The 15,545-nt window shown below is 36.9% G+C and overlaps 1 protein-coding gene across 4 annotated transcripts in view; it reads right to left on the bottom strand.

Moving 5' to 3' along the window:
- Nucleotides 1–4,780: 4,780 nt before the first annotated feature.
- The window catches only part of rtn1b (reticulon 1b), a 50,114-nt gene continuing 39,349 nt past the window's right edge, over nt 4,781–15,545 (bottom strand). For all 4 annotated transcript variants that reach the window (XM_055186054.2, XM_055186055.2, XM_055186057.2 and 1 more), the window contains 6 exons: nt 9,655–9,862; nt 9,427–9,565; nt 8,335–8,404; nt 8,194–8,240; nt 8,000–8,058; nt 4,781–5,778 (listed from right to left, as the gene is read on the bottom strand). In XM_055186054.2, coding sequence (XP_055042029.2) covers nt 5,736–5,778; nt 8,000–8,058; nt 8,194–8,240; nt 8,335–8,404; nt 9,427–9,565; nt 9,655–9,862 — 566 coding nt within the window. In that variant the 3' untranslated portion in view covers nt 4,781–5,735. The remainder of the gene's footprint in view (nt 5,779–7,999; nt 8,059–8,193; nt 8,241–8,334; nt 8,405–9,426; nt 9,566–9,654; nt 9,863–15,545) is intronic.

The following is a 15,545-nucleotide window of genomic DNA, read 5'->3' as shown; positions in this document are numbered from 1 at the left end:
TCACTGAGAAATTCATCCTTATCCGTTAAAAACTTTATGATTTCGGAAGAGGTTTCAAACACACTTTTTTCCAGACATGCATGCGGCACTACTGAAGGAATTCCTATCTTTAATCTTAGCTGTGTACCTTTAATTCAGAGGCAGGATGAAATGCATTTAAAATGGCCACCCACACTATACACTGGATACCCTGGGGAGATCCAGACAGTCATTGCATTCAGTCATCTGAAGTTTCCAAACAAAAAGAGGCTAATTTTGACTGTCAGTCTGTGGTCTGAGGAGGGTGGTGCCATTGCCACCGGCAGGGTGCTTGCATTCGGACAGTTATGTTTTGAGACATGGCCGCGTGCTTTGATACACCACAGGCAAGTGTGCATTTATGTTATGTAAGAACAGGATCTGTTTTATACAGTTGTAAAAATGTATACATGAAATAACAAAAGACAAAATTTACAAAAAACATACATAATACATCATTCACCCCTTCCAGTAAAATGTACAAAAATTGTCATTGTACCCAAAGGTGCATATGGTACCTCCAAGGTACACATTGGTACACTAACTCAAAAATTTAAGGCAACCAGGTAACTACTTTTTTAAGTTGAACCAGCATTTTATTTTTTACATTTATACCTTGGCAGACAGTTTCTCCAAAGTGACTTACTGTGCAGTACATCCAAACTATACATTTTCTTCTATACATTTGCATGTGATGAACATTGATGAATAGACTATTGCATTTTTACAATGGCATCTAACCGAAAAATTTAATGAAATCTAAATAGTTAATTGTCAACAACACCCAAACCAGGGGCCATATGCACCCTTTTATTTAAGGGGACACAGATATAAACATAAGAAATGAACTTTGAACTATCATCTTTGTGCAGTTAATCCACACCTGTGCACAATGTTGACCAGCACTGAATTTGTATAATTTATTAATAATTAATTGCATACAGAATGAAGCACGCATGTGATTAAAACAGAAAAAGTGAAGGACTTATCATTATGCAAAATCCACTTGGCTCAAAAATCAGAGGGGGCACGTGCCTCAGTTTCAATGGGCATGACGCTTCTGACCCAAACCCATTTTACATCTACAATTTTAAAGGGGACAGAGAATGAAAAACAATTTTACCTTGTCTTTGTTGAATAATGGTAGTCTACCCGCATTCACAAACATACAAAAAGTGCTAGACATGCCAAACATCTTAGTCTCATAGAAATTCCTCTTTTAGAAATGTCAGCCATAAAACAGACCAATCTGAAAAACTGATGCTTATGACATCACATGCATCTAACTGCCCCTCCACTTTAAAATAATTGGCTACATTTTTTGAGTGGCAGCAAAGTCAGCCAATCAGTAATGAGATTGCAAGTTAAGCCAGTAGGGGGAGCCAAATAGGTGCAAAACCACTTGTTTAAAATCCCCCACCCTAATAGAGCTATCTGAGAGAGGTTTTTAGGTAGCTTCTAAGGCATTACAGACCCCAAAAAAAAAAAAAAATTGTCTACATGTCACATCATAGAACAAGGATAAATACTCTGTTCAATCACCTTTAAAAGGGTCAAACCGGGTCTCATCTTACCAGCTCCATAGCTTGTAGTAGCCCCTCAGTATACCAGAATGTGTAGGCCAAAATGTTGCTGACTTCCTGTAATTATATGATTAGAATGGGCAGTGGACTTTCTCTTCCATACAGAATAGCCAGAGGAAGTTTAAGTGTATGTCTCAAAATGAAAATCCATTAGTGTGATATGTCCTCAGGTGAACAGTACGTTTTGTCTCAGACATCTCCTCTGATGGCAAATGCGTGAGCATCTCTTAGATGAGTACCATCTAATAGCAATATGTTTGCTCTTATTTTGTGGTAGTAATAATATTTGTTAAGCACCTTGGTGCTCGAGCCCTAATAAATTTGGGTTTGCTGTGTTGAAACCTTTAAGTTTCCTTAACCTAAGGTGAATTCATCTTTGCTCAGGTACAGCAGATACACAGGCTGGCACATCAAGGCCATACAGAGTGACTGATCTTTGTGTGGTTAATGTCAGAAAGGTCGTGAAGGTTTTGGAATTTTTCAGACATGGAGGTTTTTTAATTGTTGTATTTTACATAACAAATACATTCACCCTAAAGGCCACATTCTACTTTGATTTGTTAAAGTGACATTTTTCACTTCCTAATAAAATAAAAATGAAATAACTGAGATGTTTGGTAAATAATAGTAGGACAGTCTTGCACGTATCTGGCAGCATACATTGTTCTGAACTAGCATTCTACTTCTCAATTAAGCTATAGGCAGCATTGAGGCTAGTTGTCACATTATACTTTATATCTATATCTCACTATTTATAAGGTCAAAATTACACAATTGTGCCTTTTCTCTAGCTTTGGTTTTGTATGAAGGTTTTTAACTCCTTTGTTCAATCCCATTAAATCCAAATAACTTATCTTAATGCTTCACTTATTGTTGGCTCCTTAGATAAAATGTTAAATGCTTTCCCATTTGTCTAGATAAAGACATCTGATGAACAAAATGAAAATTCATAATTTTTTTATAAGAAATAAGCAAACTGTGCAAAAACCAGCCTTGGTCTACCATCCTGTGCATGTGCTCCAGCAGTAGCTTAGGGGTAGAGCATTGCGTTAGGAACACAAAAGGTCACACTTTAAAAAAATATGCAGCATTTTTGTCAAATCAACATATTTTGTCAAATTTACCTTAAAAAATTAAATAAAAATTTTAACTTGTATTTATAAGTATTGCAAACTTTCCACAAGGCAAAATTTAAAATAGCAGGTTGAATTGACTTGCAAATCCAAGTTATTTTAACTTCATGCTCATTTTTCCCCCTTTTTTTTTTTACAGTGTATGAGTTTAAACCCAGGGAACACCTAAAACCATCTGGCAAATGCATAACAAATATAAAAAGTATTTCTATTTAATTCTGTGAATCTTAATGGCCTATTTCACTTTATAATGACCCATACCTTGCCCCAATGCTTAGCTCAGTGGATCACACTCAACAGAACTAAACATCTTGTCAAATCTGTACAGGGCCATTTGGGGCAGCACTGAATAGGAGGTCATGGTTATAAATGGCTTATGACATGCAGCATATAAGTATTCATACAAATGAGTTCTTTGATCATATTTATACAATAAAAGTGTATTTTAAAAGGACAGAATAGCAATTTTTCACCAAGAGTATCAGCTGGTTTTTTAGTCTGAATTGTTAAATGTCCAAGTGTATGGAATATGAAATGTATAAGCAGACAATATAAACCACCAACCATCTCTTCACAATAAATTGTAACATTCACAGTTCATTGTATTATTGTTCTGCTGATTCTGATTAGTTTTTGATGAGGTTGTGAATCTTATCAAACACACAGTGGCGCATTCATTTCCTGTTTTGGTGATCTCTTCGGATGTTACTCCCACCGTCAGCAAATTCCCTATTGTCCCTTTACACCACAATGCGACCACCACACCCTCTCGTTTCCAGTGCAGTTCTCAGGATGCAGCAGCAGAGGGCGAGGCGAGCTCACAGATACCATCCGAGTCTCTCAGTGTCACTTTAGTGATGTGAAAGCATCTTCAACATCCTTCAGCTGTTTCTGTTGCTATTGTTCTCCTGAGTAATGCTGATGGAATGCTGAGACATAAATATATAGCTTAGACTTAAAAAAAAAGCAATATAAAGAACACAATGATTGATAGAAAAAGTAAAAGCACCTTTAATACATTTCTTTTGTTAGCTTAAAAATTACAAGTATGCTGACTGCTCTTCAATCTCCTTTATAAAAAAAACGAATCTCTCTCTCTCTCTCTCTCTCTCTCTCTCTCCCTCCCTCTCGCAACAATACTTTTTTTCAGAATCTTGGAAACTTGTAAGCTTATAAGCACTTCTGGTGCCTCCATATATGACAAATCGTTTTATTGTTTCCTAATCTTTGTGAGTCGCTTTGTATAAAAGTGTCTGATAAATAAATGTAAAAATCCATTACAGTGGTCACGAAGTGTTGTGGAAACAGTGTGTTGCAGACTACACATGGGAGCGGAAACAGATCCCACTGTTGTCCAAACCCATTCCACCTGTTCCTGGAGAGGAAATGTAGGATTTGGACAATGCACAGGTCCTGGGCACCAAGGGTGTAGATTTGGCTTGAATTGAACATTGAAATAGGGACATGAAGTGCAGTTGCATTTCGTTTTCGTGAAAATTTTATTTGAACAAAATTACATTTATAGGTGTTAACTTTAAGTTGAACCAACTTTTCACTTTTTACAGTGTAAAGTTTCACTTAAAAATATTTTGCTGCCCTAAATTTGTAAGTATAATAAAAATTTAATTAACTTACTGTTTAGTTATTTTTATCAATTATTATATACAACTATTATAAAACAAAATGTTGTCATGACTTATTGATCACATTTTGTATAGTGGACATGCTTAAATTTAATTTTCATTTAATTTTTTAATATTTTCTTGACAAATAAATAAATCAGCATTTCAAAAGTAAAAAAAAAAACATACGTATTATGAATGTATTTAATGTCATCATTTGAGTGATTTCAAAGGAAAACACAAACTTATAAAATGTGAACTGATCTGTATAAACGGAGCTGGTTATTTTTTGTGATTTTCTACATCATCTGACATAATGTAAAAACATTGTGTGAAAATATAACCTTGATATCTTAAATATTGACTGAGTAAGGTCATGTCAAAGCTTGAAATCAATGTGAAATCAATAAAACTGGAGTCATGATACATTTAAGAACATTTATTTTCGCATTCATTTTTTGAGTACATCTTAAGTGCAAATAGTTAAGAGTCAATAGCTAACAGAATGAGCAACACTTAACAACAGTACAAAGATTGACAAATTCTAACTGGCAATCGCTCACTGAAGCTTCCATCTCCTCACTCTCTTTTGTTCGTTTACTGTACGAAAAAATCAATGACAGCACCTAAAAACGTGAATCTCTGTAGGTCCATTATTGAGTCCTACGAAGAAAAAACAAAATGCTACGAGTGAGCCGACCATATCTAATTCAAACATTGCTAAATAGTTGCGTTTGTGCCCAACGGTACAAATATCATGAACCTCAGCAGATCCATGCGTCTAGCTGACAATGACGATTATATTAGTTGTGTTTACGGGTATAGTGATGGAAGAGGAAAAGCCCCACCAACGCCCAAGAGACACAAAAAGCTTTTATTTTTTACAAAAAGAGAGGGTCACGGGAGAGCGGTAAAGCTGGAGAGATCCTTCACATACTACAGAGAAAATACATCTTTCAGCACAGCTGAGAAAGCACAAATGAATCGAAAGATATAAAGAGAATTTATCAGCATTGAGACTCTTGACTTCATGCACTTGAGCAAAATGAGCAACACAAAAAATTCACATCTAGTCTCTTTTCCAATTTGAACGACATGTTTTACTTTTACAGTTCATTAATTTGCAATACTTCCCAATAGATCCCGATTTGAGAGACGCTTTGCTTTTTCCCAATTTTTTTCTGTGGTTATAAGGCGAGGATGGGACTTCTCCTGCACAGCTTGGCCATTGCTCTAGACGTCACAATGTGTACAAAGTTGAACTATGTTCGAGTGATGTATATTTGTGTCTGATTTATATGTGTGTGTGTGTGTGTGTGTGTTTAAAGAGGAACCCTTGCTCATCATTTAGATCTTCTGAAAGTGGGAACCTGTGAGGTCTATTCAGCCTTTCGCTTGGCACCAGGAATCTTCTCTTGGATCCTGTACAATCCAGGTAAATTCACACAAATTAGACATATACATTCATGTATATACGTTTGCAACACATTCTCATGCTATGTTTACACAAAATCGATGTAGTGCAGAGGTAGGCAATGTCTGCCGTGAAGTGCAGCAGAGTTTAACTCCAGCTCTAATCAAGCATACCTGAAATAGCTAATCAAGGTCTGAAGAGTCACCTGAAAACTACAGGTAGGCAAGGTTTTATCAGGACTGGTTGCCTAGCCCTGATGCAGTAAATAACAGAAAAGTTTATCCTTTGCTTTTAAAAATTTCACAAATGCACGACAACGCTGAAGATGACTAAATACGCTGCATTACGTGTGCAAGGCCAGTAGGTGGCAATGTTACCTTGTAAAGAAACACTACAAGTCTACGTTTATACAAATACACCTACAGAACATACAAACAATCAAGACGGCGGGAGCATCAAGCTGTTTTGTTCAGACGGACGATGAGGTAGGTTTATTACACCAAACGACCTTGGACTAAAAGGCGTAGAAATTTTGGAGAAGCGTTAATAAACTAAGTATCTTAAAGCAGCAGAAACACAGGCCTGTAGGTCACTGTGCATGCCTATAGACTGACTTAAAGGTAGGGTAACAGATTTGATCCTGAAACATTTTTAGTTATGCTGGTTAAAAGTCTCCTCACATCCTGATAGCAATCATTGTGTTAAGTTGTTTAAATGTATTTGTAGAAATTTATGTAATCTGTGAAAGGTGTAGGACCAAAAATGTTCAACCAATCATAGATTTCGGTCCGAACGGACGTTTCCTTTTTTGTCCCTCATACGTAAGCGTAATTTGAATGTCCACGCAGACACCATACGTCATCGGCGCGTTCACGTGCGCTCACCTCCTGTCTGTAAACAGCGAGAACAGCAAACTTTTCTGCTGAATTGAAACCTTTACAGGAGTCACAAAACTAAAGGCATCTTTTATAACAACAACAGAAAACACTGCCTGGATCAGCAAAGAGCAAAAACCCAAATGAACATCGGTAACTTTACTGCTTTACCACGTGATGCAAACGGCTGCAGGAGGCAAAGGGTCTGAAAGGGTCGTTGCACTGTTTATTTTGATAAGGTAGGTACGCGATATGTTTGTATTGAGATGGATTCAGATATTCTACTTTGATGAAACATTGTGTTGCTTATGAAATTTGTGTTCGTTTGCGGATTAGCGTAACAGTTACTACGTCTACAAAACCGAACGTGTGCTTGAGACATGAGATGTGACCGTCTGATCTGTGCGTGTTCATGTGTTTTGAAAGAGGCGTGACTTTGGATAGCGATGTGACTTGAAGGTTGGATCGGGATTTCAATGCTAGGCGGCTACCGTTAGCATTTTTCAAAATGTGTTACCCTACCTTTAACACATGGGCATGACGTCACTATTATCACAGATTTGCAGTAAATAAGACGACAAGGCGTTGTTATAAAAACTTGGACTTTGAAACCCATCTTCAAAAGTTGGTTTTCATGACCCCAAAACGCATTTTCAGGAGGTCAAACCGCATAAAAACCTTTGACTACTTAGATTGCTAAAAATGTTCAACAATTCACAATTCATTCTATGTTGACATGAAAATGACAATGAAAATGACTCATTGTCTTGCTAAGACTAATTTAATTAATGCAGCTTACAATGTGTACCCAAAATGCACATGGTGATGCAATTAATACAGCTTAGTTTGTTGAAAAACAGATAAATCATTTCACACCAGATTTGGTAAAGCCAATATATTTAAACGCAAAGATAACTTATAAATGCATACAAAGTTTGCAATTCATTTTTGTTTTGAAAATAAGTTCAGATCTGTTAATTTTATTCAAATACATTGCTTAAAAAGATAGTTCACCCCAAAATGAAAATTCTGTCATCATTTACATGTTGTTACAAACCTGTATACATTTCTTTGTTATGATGACCACAAAGGAAGATATTTTGAGAAATGTTTGTAATCAAACCGTTTTTGGACCCCATTCACTTCCATGGTATTATTTTTCCTACTACGAAAATGAATGGCCTCCACAAACGGCCTGGCCACAAACACCTCTCAAAATATCCTCCTCTGTGTTCACTACAACAAAGAAATGTATACAGGTTTGTAACAACATGAGGGTGAGTTTTTTTTTGGGACAACTATCCCTTTAACATAAAATTGTCCATACTTCCCGAATGCTTATAGCGGTACTTACTTTGCCACTACAGAATTGACATGGGTCCTTATGAGGTCCACATACTGATCAATTTGTGCCTAGAGAGAGAGAGAGAGAGAGAGAGAGAGAGAGAGAGAGAGAGAGAGAGAGAGAGAGATAGAGAGAGATATATATCACACTGGAGTCTTGGTAACACATTACATTGTAGTCAGAGTAAGAAAGGTTCCACTGACCTGGTATTTCTCATAGACCACAGGCATGGAGAACATGGAGACCACCACTGAAACAAAACACAAAGAAAGCATGAACATTTCAGAAAGAAGAATGCAATGCATGATCAAAATCTCTATTTCAAATGACAAGCATGTGCTAACCCATAATAAGAAGAGTGAGGCCATTGAAGAGAGCTCCCACATAGGTCAACAACCACATCAGCACAGCAAACTTAGGTAAAAAAATATATAAATTAGTTAACCAATATGCATTATATATATGTGTGTACCATAACAAGCTGGATTGTAAAACCATCTCATTGGAAAACAAGAATAAATTTTATGAGTTGTTAAACTAATCCTTTATACAAGGGTTTTTAAATGTTATGATGGCAGGGACCCCACACATGATAAACCTTCAGCGAGGGACCCCAAAAATATACACAGTAAAAAGTGAACGTTGGATTAACTTAAAAGGTACATATTATGAACATGTGACTTTTTTTCTTGTTTAAGTGCTATAATTGGGTCCCCAGTGCTTTTATAAACCTAGAAAATTTAAATAAGACCAACCCATTAACTTAGTTTTGGTAAACCATTTTCCACAAACATGTAAAAAAATATGTCATTGAAATTTGGCTCCCCTGGTGATGTCAGAGGGGGATAATAACACCCCTTAATCTGCACTATCCATCCACGGCACTGCCATTTAGTACAGAGATCAGCTCATTTGCATTTAAAAGACACATCCAAAAACGGCATATGAAATCTGGGGACACCAAAGTTTTATTTGACATCTTAAAAAAGTCAATTGATAACACCTAAAAACCTGTTTTTTTTTTCAACTTAAATTCTAAGTTAATAAAGCTTAAATATTTTAGGTGTTACCTATTAAAGTAATTTTCTATTCTTAAAGTGAGAAAATATATGTTGATACAACTTTGTTATCAAGTGAAGTATTTTTTAAGTAGATCCAACCTTGACTTTTTACAGTGTATATTCATATTTTCTATGAAGAAACACTTAAACTGTGTTAGATAGCTTTTTTGATAATATAAAGACAGCAAATTGTTGACAAACTTAAATAATTGGCGACACAGACTTTTACAATTTTTGCTTTGTCTTTTTTCTATTTAAATTTTCTGGGGACCCCTTAGAACATTCCAGGGGTCCCCTGACCCCAGTTTGAAAAGCCTTGCTATACGCTATTACTGATTATGACTGTTTATGTAAATGAAATAAATTAAAAATCACCTTTAGTGAGTCCACCAAATCCTGAACCAGGAACAGTCTGCGTAGTTCTTTAAGTGTGGTGTTGATATAGTACTGGACGTTTTCTGCATACTTCTGCATCTGATCATGGGACAGTGACATCTCCACGCTCAGATATGTTCTGCACCAAATAAAAAAAGTGTTGGTAATAACATAGCAATAACCATTCGTTTATTTAATTTGATGCACACAAACAGAAAGGTGTCTAACTTGAAGGGATGTCCCTCATCTGTCTTCTGCACGGCCTGCAGCACGGACTTGTAGACTCTGAAGCTGATGGTTGCAGAGAGAGCAGCCAGAGCAAGATAGGCCACCACACTGACTACGCTGAACTGCGTCAGAGAGAAAAGCAACAGCAAGATACTGCCAAACACCACCCCACTTTGCTTGAGGTCCCGCCAGTACAGCAACTCCATCGCTGGGTGGAGAGAGAGAGAGACAGATAAAGAAGATGAGGTGTGGCCAGTCTCATGCACACATTATATTTAATCGGTTCTTTCAGATCCTCCATCATTCACTGCCTGATGTCACCTACACTGGTCTAACACTTACTGAATCATTCTGCATAAACACTGAGTCACACATCACACAATTAGGAAAGATGACACAAACAGTGTCTCCAAAAATATTCCAGGGTTCAATCTGCAGAATATCAAAGATTTTAACTGCTGTCATAGCAAGCTGTCCCTGTGACCTTTCTGCATACATTCTCAGTAACAATCCATTCTGGCCAAATGACAGCATGGTGGCCATGGCAACAGACTGGAAGCAGGTGCACAAATCTGGCAGATTTTGGTTCAGATGTTATATAATGAGGTCCATCATTAATCTCACATGTCAAACGTGACAGTAGTGTTATAATTGTCTCAAGCATTATGAATTGGACTGTATATATAATTAATATTTTATTTAATAAATAAAGAGTTAGGTGGCGATAATGCCGCTAAATGTTTTATTGTTTATTGAAAAAGCTCAGTGAATGCACCTTGGCCGATACCGGAAGCTGGATTACTTCTGTGAAGGATGGATGCACTTTTTGGGCTTTAAAGTCAGAAGCTGTTCCCTGGTTTCTGTTTACTACCATGACATTTTATAATATAACTCCAATTGTGTTTGTTTGAAAAAAGATAATTATGTACATCAAGGACGGCTTGAGAGTAAACCATGGGTTAATTTTAATTTTTGCAGGAGTACCCCTTTGAGAAATTTTCGAGAATTGCATCTTATTTGTCTCAAGAACTTTTTCTTAGTTTGTGAAGTAAGAACCTTTAGTTAATTCGGACCCTGGTTATTAAGCTTAACTTTTTCCCCGCATTGACGAGTTATCTCGTCAATTAAAAGAAAACGTTTCCTTGCCAATTATGCTTTCCTCACGAGTTTTTACAGTACTCTGTAATTCTCCTATTATCCACTAGATGGATAACCCATAAAAAACTGAAGCAAAAACAAATTTAACAACATTTTAAACTCTGTGTATGTTTTGATCATCGTTCTGAACACAAAAATGCAATTATTTTAGCACAATTTGGTATTTTTAAAGAAACCTACCCATATTTAAGAGGTTATAAAAAACAAATGAAGATAGGATTAAACGTTTTGTTTGTTTGTTTGAAAGCAGAGGGTCTGTTCTTTCATTTAATATATTTGTATGTTTATATATTCATAGAGGAAAATTTCTCTGGAACACTGAAAAAAAATGATTCATTCAATTTACTAAATTTTTTAAGGTAAGTGGAGGCAATCAATTTATTTAAGCTACATTTAAACAAAAGTTTTTTGTTTGGTTTTGTTTTTCTTTTTTTTGTTTAAATGTAGCTTAAATAAATTGATTGCGTCCACTTACCTTAAAGGGGCCATGGCACAAGACTTTTTTAAGATGTCAAATTAATCTTTGGTGTTCCCATGTGAAGTTTTAGCTCAAAATATCATATAAATAATTTATTATAGCATGTTAAAATTGCCACTTTGTAGGTGTGTGTCCTTTAAAATGCAAATTATAAAATTCAAACACTGAACACAATAATAGTGGTTTGTTGCAATAAAAACTCAATTGTGCTTTTCTCTGCACTAAATGGCAGTGCTGTGGTTGGAAAGGGCAGATTAAGGGGTGGTATTATTATAATAAGAGCTCCTTATGACATCATAAGGAGAGCCAAATTTCAACGACCTATTTTTTACATGCTTGTAGATAATGGTTTACCAAAACTAAGTCACTGGGTTGATCTTTTTCACATTTTCTAGGTTGATAGAAGCACTGGGGACCCAATCACAGCACTTAAACATGGAAAAAGTCAAATTTTCATGCCATGGCCCCTTTAAAAAAAAATTAGTAAATTGAATGAATAATTTTTTTCAGTGAAGGCACTTTGTGAAACTTGTGTGAAAGTCACAAAAAATGCTGGCGGGCAACTTTAAAAAAAAAGGCTGGCAGAGAATGAGTTAATGAATGTACTCTGTGCTTTACGGTGTGCGATTCAATTGATTTATTTCCAGTCAGATTCAGAAAATTAAACTACACCCAAACTCTAAATCAACATCTAAAGATTCAAACTACCTATATGAGTTACACCCCATTGCAGATCTCATCCCTCTGGTCTCTGTTTTCCACCCTGTTTAAAACAATACAACATAGAGGTTTATCTCTAAAGATTAGAAATTAAGCAGCTTATCTAGTTCATAATTATAATCTGATAATAGGCCACACACAGCAATGGTGTGCTCTCATTGCAGGTGTGTATCTGTGCTGAGTGAAGCTTCATTGTCTAGACAGAGTCCTGTGATCATTTCCTTTGATGGGGTGGTCTGTCACACTCTGTGGTTTGAGGGGGATAAAACTAGAGTATTATTTTGGGCTGGACGCTAATAAGGGCTGGATCAGTTTGTGCACATGCTTGCTGATTCTTTGTGCATTGTAAAGGTGTGGTTAGGAGCCCATTATGCGTAAACACAACAGTTTAAACCACTGCTGTGCATGATATATAATTCATAGGCACTATCTTAAGCTCATATTAGTCAATGATCAATATTCATACACCTTTTCAGTGCTGAATAACATTAAAATTTCATTAAACCATTGTCCTTTATATTTATGTTCAGGTGAAAATCAGCACACATACATACAATGTCATCTGCTCCCAATCATTTTTTAACTGACACATGCTTGTTTACGGGGTCATTATGGTGAGCTTCGACTAAAATGTGTCGCTGTAAAGTTGGCAGCTCTGAGCTAAAGGGAGCGTGGTCGCCACGGAAACTGGAGAGCTGGATGCAGTGGATTGAGCAGTGATGCAGTTGCCATAGCGATGGAGATTGCCCCCCTTCCCCTCCACCCTCCCTCACAGAGCGCACTGCCTGCCTGCCAGAGTAATAAGGTGCTGATGAAATGATGGGGGATGGGAAACAAGAGGTAACACGCCATGACAGAAACATAAGCTGAAACGCTCTACTGCCGACAGCGCCGTGCCCCTCGTTCACATTAAACCTTTGCTTTATATCAAGCTGAAGAGTAGACAACAGCTTACAACAGTGTGTAGTCCTTGGGGCAAGATTTGCTAAATATAGCTTTCGCTATGCAAAAGGTAGCATGGATACCTGCAAAACCCTTTGGACATACAGTGATCTATGTGTAGGATCCAAACAAACCCACGTGGTCTAACACACCACCCACATATAGACTACACAACGCAAAATGTTGTATAACATACAGTGGCATGAACAACTCTGTTTATGGTTTATCTAAGCATATAAATGAAACTACAGCTGAACTTAAAGATTGAATAGCTCTTTTGTATGCATAGCATCCCGTTCTTGACATCAGTGGGTCATACTTTAAAACAAAGAGATCAGTCAGCCTATGAACTGACATTATACACGGCTAGTCAGGATGACAACAACCTTGGCATGAGACAAGGCGACTACACAGATACACATTTCTGAGCTGGCAATAATGAAGGCTTTTTCAAAGAGATGTCACATGATGTGACATCACAAGCAAGAGTAGCCTCCAGATACAACATAAAAATAACATTTCAGCGGCCTGGTAATACAGTGATGTACTGAAACATGATGCATGCCATAAGAAGACATTCAGAGAGACTTTGCCTGCGTACGTTTTATTTATTTTAAAATGTCTTCACTAAACAAATATTGTCTTTAGAGATGCACCAATACAACATTTTTGTGACTATACTAAGTACGATATCGATAGATACTGATAAATACCATTTTGCTTTGTACTTTTTGTCATGAAGTGCAGAGCGTACAAACTGCAATTCTTTTGTCACTGTCACACAATTCAAAATAATCACACAGTATGAATTGTAATGCATTTTTCTGCCCCCTTTAATTGGCAGGATATAATCTGTCCTGATAATCGGCTGTATAAAAAATCAGCCGCTGGCCAATACTGGAAAAAAATCGCTTTTATCGGCCGATACCGATTATATGCTGATGTATCGTTGCATCAGTCTTTCAAACTTTAATAACAAGACTAGACATGCACTTGAACTTCAACTTTGTTACTGCAAAAAGACAAACTGCGAATCTGAACAATGAGAAGGGATCTTATGGAATTTTTTGTGTGGATATTCGGACACACGGAAACGTAATTCCACAAAACAAAAATATGTTAAGGAAAAATACTTAAAAATAGCGTTTTCACAATGACCTTCTTAAAGGTGCAGTGTGTAATTTTTAGAAGGATCTCTTGACAGAAATGCAAAATAATATACAAAACTATATTATCAGGGGTGTACAAAGACCTTTTTTAATTAACCGTTATGTGTTTATTGCCTTAGAATGAGACGTTTTTATCTACACCGAGGGTCCCCCTACATGGAAGACGCCATTTTGTCCCGCCATGTTTCTACAGAAGCTCATAATGGAAAAACGTTGTTATTAAATTGTCTCCAACAATGACATGTTTGTCCTGTGTTGGCTACCAAAGCTTCTCTATGCGTTTCAACAGCAAGGGGCGAGCTGTGTACTGAGCTGTTGGTTGCAATTTGCAACCTCACCACTAGATGCCGCTAAAATTTACAAACTGCACCTTTAAGAGGAGGTTGTCATATGCACAACCGGCGCAACGTCATAGAATGTCTCTGAACAGGTTCACGCCCACTTTTGGGGGAATTCAGACTAGACCTTCCATTGACTTCCATTCAGAATAGCGGAACAAAGCAACGTTCGTACACAGCCGGCAGGCGTAATTAATTTATGAAATCACTCAGATTAAACATGTTGAGTAATTATCTGTCCACCCTGCCTGCCATAGAGCGCGAAAGACACATTAACATATTTAATTTGGTCATAATAAAAACATGTCCCTTTCATTCTCCCAGCGTCAAATTTGTGTAACAACGCTCCTTATTGGCCAGAGGTGTCTTACCCGGACATTTACTCGTACCTCATCGAGTCAACAGGGAAGCAAGTGAATGATTTTACTTCGTATTCGAAAGTTACTTCGTATTTATATATTATGTCTTTATATTTAGAGTACTGAGTGCACTTTTCCGTCGAGTCATACAACTAACTGGCTTAGCGATATTTCCAGCAATCACTGGATGGCGTTGTTACACAAATTTGACGCTTTGAGAATGAAAGGGACATGTTTTTATATTGACCAAATTAAATGTGTTAATGTATCTTCCGCGCTCTATGGCAGGCAGGGTGGACAGATAATTACTCAGCATGTTTAATCTGAGTGATTTCACAAGTTATTTACGCCTGCCGGCTGTGTAAAAACGTTGCTTTGTTCCGCTATTTTGAATGGAAGTCAATGGAAGGTATGTTTTTTTATCCCCCAAAAAGGGGCGGTGACGAAATTTACAGTCAAGTTCCCGGATGTGCCGGTAGTCCGTATTGTAGTAACACCTAGCAAAGTTGCATGTGGCTACTAAATAAGATGTTCCGCATCATTACTTTAAAAATCTTGACCTCCAAGCCATTATGATAATCCTTACTAAAAAATATTACATATTTTATGAAATACAGTTACTAGTTAATGAATTGTTGAACCGGTACCAAATGATCATCAATACAGTAACACTGACTCACGCCATAGTTTTGATCAAACTGCATACTTGCAAGAAGACTCTGAGGAG

Source organism: Misgurnus anguillicaudatus, chromosome 18, assembly GCF_027580225.2.
Source record: "Misgurnus anguillicaudatus chromosome 18, ASM2758022v2, whole genome shotgun sequence".
NCBI classification, from domain to species: Eukaryota; Metazoa; Chordata; class Actinopteri; order Cypriniformes; family Cobitidae; genus Misgurnus; species Misgurnus anguillicaudatus.
This window is presented reverse-complemented; position numbering and strand designations above follow the sequence as displayed.